At 38.3% G+C, this 5,706-nt stretch overlaps 1 protein-coding gene across 1 annotated transcript in view; it reads left to right on the top strand.

Annotated features, from left to right (window-relative positions):
• Positions 1–5,706, top strand: part of SCUBE2 (signal peptide, CUB domain, EGF-like 2) — a 66,795-nt gene that overhangs the window by 9,541 nt on the left and 51,548 nt on the right. The window contains exon 4 of the mRNA XM_008567793.1: positions 4,181–4,306. Within this exon, the coding sequence (XP_008566015.1) occupies positions 4,181–4,306 (126 nt within the window). The remainder of the gene's footprint in view (positions 1–4,180; positions 4,307–5,706) is intronic.

The following is a 5,706-nucleotide window of genomic DNA, read 5'->3' as shown; positions in this document are numbered from 1 at the left end:
TACCGGACCGGGGACCGGCAACGGGATCGCAAGCCTCGGCGTTGCTCCTGCGCCTCGCTCAGCCAGTGAGCGGGAACCGGTCTGTATGTGGGATCTGAACCCTCGGGCGGGAGCGCCGTCGCGCTTCCCAAGCGGCGCACTTATCCAGTGCGCCACCGGGCCAGCCCCGTGTATGTCTGTTTTCATCACCATAGTTCTAAGAGTCGAAGTTACCCAAAATGGTCTACTCAGACAAGTGTTGCTCCTGCCGCATTCCCATTACCACGCTCCCATGCCTCCTTCTTTCCACCCCTTTCCCCACACCTTGTGGGTCACCAGTCTTTTTAGTTTCTGGTTTATCCTTCTTCTATTTCTTTTGCATAAATAAGCAGATGAATGTATATTTTCTCTTTAACAGCTTTATTGAGGTAAGTTTTGCATAAAACTCACCAGTTTTGAGTGTACTTGTACAAGTCAGTGGTCTTTAGTAAATTAGCTGAGTTGTGCAACCATCACTGTAATACAGCTTTCAAACATTTTCCTCACCTTAGTAAGATCCCTCCTGCTCATGTACAGCTAATCCTCATTCCCAACCCATCTAGTAATCTACTTCCTGTATCTAGATTTTAGCCTTTTTTGGATACTGCGTATAAATGGACTCATACAATAAGTGTTTTTTTGTGTGTTTGGATTCTTTCACTTAGCATAATGCTTTTGAGGTTCATCTATGTTGTAGTCTGTATCGGAATTTCATTCCTTTTTATTGTTGAATAGTATTCCATTGTATGGAGAAACCATGTTTTTTTAATCCATTCACTAGCTGATGGGCATTCAGGTTGTTCTACTTTGGACTATTTAAATAATGTTGGCATGCATGCAACATGCAAGTCTGTACTCCAGTATTCACATGGAAGTCTTTGTGTGGACAGAATTTTAATTTTTTTGGATACATACCTAGGAGTGGAATTGCTAGGTCACATGGTAAATTTATGTTAAGCTTTTAAAAAACTGCCAAACTGATGATTTCTTAGATATGACACCAAAGGCACAGGCAACAAAAGAAAAAAAGACAGATTGAATTTTACTAAAATTTAAAAATTTTGCCCATCAGAAGATAATATTAACAGAATATAAAGGCAACTCATAGAATGGAAGAAATGTTTTCAAATCATATATCTGATAAGGGATTAATATATGGAATATATAGAGAACTCCTAAAATTCAACACCAAAAATCAAATAATCAAATTCAAAAGTGGGCAAAGGACTTGAATAGACATTTCTCCAAAGATGCTCAATGTCACTAGCAATTAGGGAAATGCAAGTCACTACAAGGAGATACCACTCATACCCATTGGGATGGCTCCTATCAAAAAACAGAAAATAGCAAGTGCTGACAAGGATGTGAAACCTTGGAAGTTGCAACCCTTGTGCTCTCTTGGTGGGAATGTGAAGAGGTACAGCCACTATGGAAAACAGTATAGCGGTTACTCAAAAAATTAAAAAGAGAATTACCATATAATCCAGCATTTCTAATTCTGGGCATACACCCAGAAGAATTGAAAGCAGGGTCTTTAAGAGATATTTGTCTACCCGTGTTCACAGCAGCATTATTCACAATAGCCAAAAGGTGGAAGCAAACCCAAGTGTTCATCAACAGATGAATGGATGAGAAAAATGTGGTTTATACATATAATGGAATGTTTACCAGCCTTAAAGAAGGAAATTCTGTCCCATGACACACCATGGATGAACCTTGAGAACTTTTATAAGTAAAATAAGCCAATCACAAAAAGACAAATACTGTATGATTTCACAAATATGTGATACTTAGAGTAGTAAAAATTATAGAGACAGAAAGTAAAATGGTGGTTGCCAGGGGCTGGTAGGGAGAAGGGGAATGAGGAATTATTTTTTAATGGGTATAGATTTTCAGTTTTACAAGATGAAAAGAGTTATGGAGATGAATGGTGGTGATAATTGCACAACATGAATGATTTAATAATACTGTTCACCTAAAAAAAAGAAAAAGGAACTGCCAAAGTGTTTTCCAGAGTGGCTGTGCTGTTTTACTTTCTTTTTTTTTGTCCTTTTCATGACCGGTAAGGGGATCGCAACCCTTGGTTAAAAAGAGAATTACCATATAATCCAGCATTTCTAATTCTGGGCATACACCCAGAAGAATTGAAAGCAGGGTCTTTAAGAGATATTTGTCTACCCGTGTTCACAGCAGCATTATTCACAATAGCCAAAAGGTGGAAGCAAACCCAAGTGTTCATCAACAGATGAATGGATGAGAAAAATGTGGTTTATACATATAATGGAATGTTTACCAGCCTTAAAGAAGGAAATTCTGTCCCATGACACACCATGGATGAACCTTGAGAACTTTTATAAGTAAAATAAGCCAATCACAAAAAGACAAATACTGTATGATTTCACAAATATGTGATACTTAGAGTAGTAAAAATTATAGAGACAGAAAGTAAAATGGTGGTTGCCAGGGGCTGGTAGGGAGAAGGGGAATGAGGAATTATTTTTTAATGGGTATAGATTTTCAGTTTTACAAGATGAAAAGAGTTATGGAGATGAATGGTGGTGATAATTGCACAACATGAATGATTTAATAATACTGTTCACCTAAAAAAAAAGAAAAAGGAACTGCCAAAGTGTTTTCCAGAGTGGCTGTGCCGTTTTACTTTCTTTTTTTTTGTCCTTTTCATGACCGGTAAGGGGATCGCAACCCTTGGTTTGGTGTCACCCGCACCGCGCTCAGCCAGTGAGCACACCGGCTATCCCTATATAGGATCCTAACCCGCGGTGGGAGCGTCGCTACGCTCCCAGCGCAGCACTCTCCCGAGTGCCCCACGGGGTCGGCCCTGCCATTTTACTCTCTCATCAGCAGAGTAAAAGGATTCCCATTGCTCCACATCCTTGCCAACACTTGCTATTGCCTATATTTTTTATTCTTACCATTCTAGTGAGTATGAAATGGTATCTTATTGTGGTTTAAGTTTGCATTTCCCTAGTAGCTAATTATGTTGAGCATTTTTTCATGTGTTTGTTACTCATTTACATATCATCTTTGGTGAAATAGCCATTCAAATATTTTGTTCATTTAAAAATTGGGTTGTTTGTCTCATTATTGAGTTGTAAGAATTCTTCGTAAGTCCTTTATAAGGTATATATACATCATTTGCAAATATTTTCTACCAATCTATGGCTTATCTTCATTTTCTTAATGATGCTTTTTGAAATGCAAAAATTTTTAATTTTGATAAGGTTCAGTTTATTAATTTTTAAATTTATGGATTGTATGTTTGGTGTTGTATCAAAAGTCTCAAAGATTTTTCCTATATATTTTCTCTGAAGAGCTTTATAGATTTAGCTCTGACATTTAGGTCTCTGCTGCATTTTGATTTGATTTTTTGTGGATGGTATGAGGTAAGCATCTAAAGTCATCTTTTTCCATATGAATATCTTATTTCCCCAGTGCCATTTGTTGAAAAGACTATCATTTCTCCCAATGAATTGCCTTAGCACTTTAGTCGAAAATCAAGTGACCATAAATACGAGGGTTTATTTCTGGACCCTCAATTCTGTTCTATTGATCTACATGTCTGTCTTTATGCCCATACCACTGTCTTGATAACAGTAGCTTTAGAGTAGGTTAAACTCCTCCAGATTTGTTCTCTTTTTTCAAAATTGTTTTGGCTTTTCTGAGTCTTTTGCATTTCTATATAAATTTTAGGATAAGCTTGTAGAGTTCTGCAAAAAAGTGTGGTGAAATTTTGTGTTTTTTATGTCCCCTTATTTCTTGCATGAAGATAACATGGTAAAGATACTCTTCTGCATTTTGATTTTTTTCATTTAATAGTATGTCCTAGAAATCACTCTAAATCAGTTCATAAAGATCATCCTTATTCTTTTCTTTACACCTGCATAGTACTCCATTGAGTAGATGCACCATAATTCATTCGACTACTCTCTATGTATGGGCATTTAGGTTGTTTCCAATAGTTTGTAATTACAAATAATGCTGCAGTAAATAACCTTGTGCATAATTATTTTCCTATTGTTGGAGATGTATCTTCAGGGTAGATTCCTAGAAGTGGGATGGCTGGTTAAAAGATAAATGCATATGTCTCCTATCAAAAAAAAAAAATAACATCTGTCTGTTTTACTTCTGTTTTATTCCTCAGACATTGATGAATGTGACAATGAACTCAACGGAGGCTGTGTCCATGACTGTTTGAATATTCCAGGCAATTATCGCTGCACTTGTTTTGATGGCTTCATGTTGGCTCATGATGGTCATAATTGCCTTGGTAAGGAAAACATTTGGAAATGGCAATTCTCCTTTACCTGCCCTCCAGCATCCCCACTCCTTTCTTTCCTTTGGTGAAAACTTACTCATGAAGACAAAAAGGAGATCAGTGACTTGTGTTTTCTGGCCCCTTAGAAATCAGACTCCCTGATAGAAAATCAGGTAAAATGCTTTAGTTTTTATGTGTTCATTCATAATATAAGTCTTCTATTAGTCCAAGAAGATGGGTGGACATAGTCATTACTATTTAATGATTTTCTAGCATTGACTCATCACCTTTAAGATCTTTGGTCTTATGTTGAACTTATAACCATTTCTTTAATGCTGTAAGTGTATCTATTCTGGAATTAGGTAAAACTCCTTGTCTTGAGGACTCCAAATGTGTGCTTGGGTCACAGCCAGATAGACCCACCCACTTTTTTATTGAAAGAGAGAATCAAGCAGAAAACTTCCATGAACATCCTTCTAGTATTCCACAAAACAGAAACATCTGTTGGAGTTTCAGGCCCTGAGTTAGAGATTGCAAAGAGCTTTGTTTACATTGGTTCCTTATGCCAGGAATAAAACAGAACTTAGAAATAGGAAGCAACTGGATGGGTTTGAGTACTGTATAGTTGTAGAATTTGGAGTTTGCTTTTTAAGGCTGGTGTTATCAGTTGTACAGGAGGACATCATGGGAGACACATAGCATCAGGGTCCTTTGGTAGTGATAACTGTTCATTCATATGGTTGACACTGGCCAAGTAAGGAGCAGCTTGAGCCAGGCTCTGGCTCTATGGGGACAGCTATTCAGATGCTCCCTTATGAGGTGGTAGGAATGGCTGCTTGATCAAGTGCTTTGAGATCAGCATTAAAGGCACTAGAAAAGTATAGGCAGAACTTGTGTTTCAAGTGTTGGGGCTCTGGAGGGAGGGGGGGAGTACTTCCACTTGGGACTCAACTCTCATATGACCCTTATCCTCTTCAGGGTCACCTGGAGCTCCATCCTGATGTAGACTCTGTCCCTTCCTGTCTGTGCCCCATGGGAGAGGTCAGGCTTTGGTTGCGCAGATCACTTGGCCTTCCAAGCCTGCAGCTGTCAGTAAGACTTGATTGAAGGCTAGGGGACCCATAACCCCTCTGCAAACTTCCTAGGCAGTCGGTACTGAAAGAAAAGACACATCCGAGAGTAGGATAAATTGAAATTAATTAAAAACCCAGAAAAGTGAAACCACTTTCAGTGGTTAATACAGTATGGGTTTTTTGTTTGTTTTGTTTTGTTTGTTTACCACTTTCAAGGGGAAATTTCCCTTTGATTTGCCAACAATGGCATTTTTTTTTTTTTTTTTTTGTCTTTTGTCTTTTTTCCGTGTCCGGCAACGGATCGCAACCCTCAGTGTTGCCCACCCTCAGTGTTGCCCA

Source organism: Galeopterus variegatus, unplaced genomic scaffold, assembly GCF_000696425.1.
Source record: "Galeopterus variegatus unplaced genomic scaffold, G_variegatus-3.0.2 Scaffold344, whole genome shotgun sequence".
Classification (NCBI taxonomy): Eukaryota; Metazoa; Chordata; class Mammalia; order Dermoptera; family Cynocephalidae; genus Galeopterus; species Galeopterus variegatus.
Note: the sequence above shows the minus strand (reverse complement) of the source record. Positions and strands in the feature narration are given on the sequence as shown.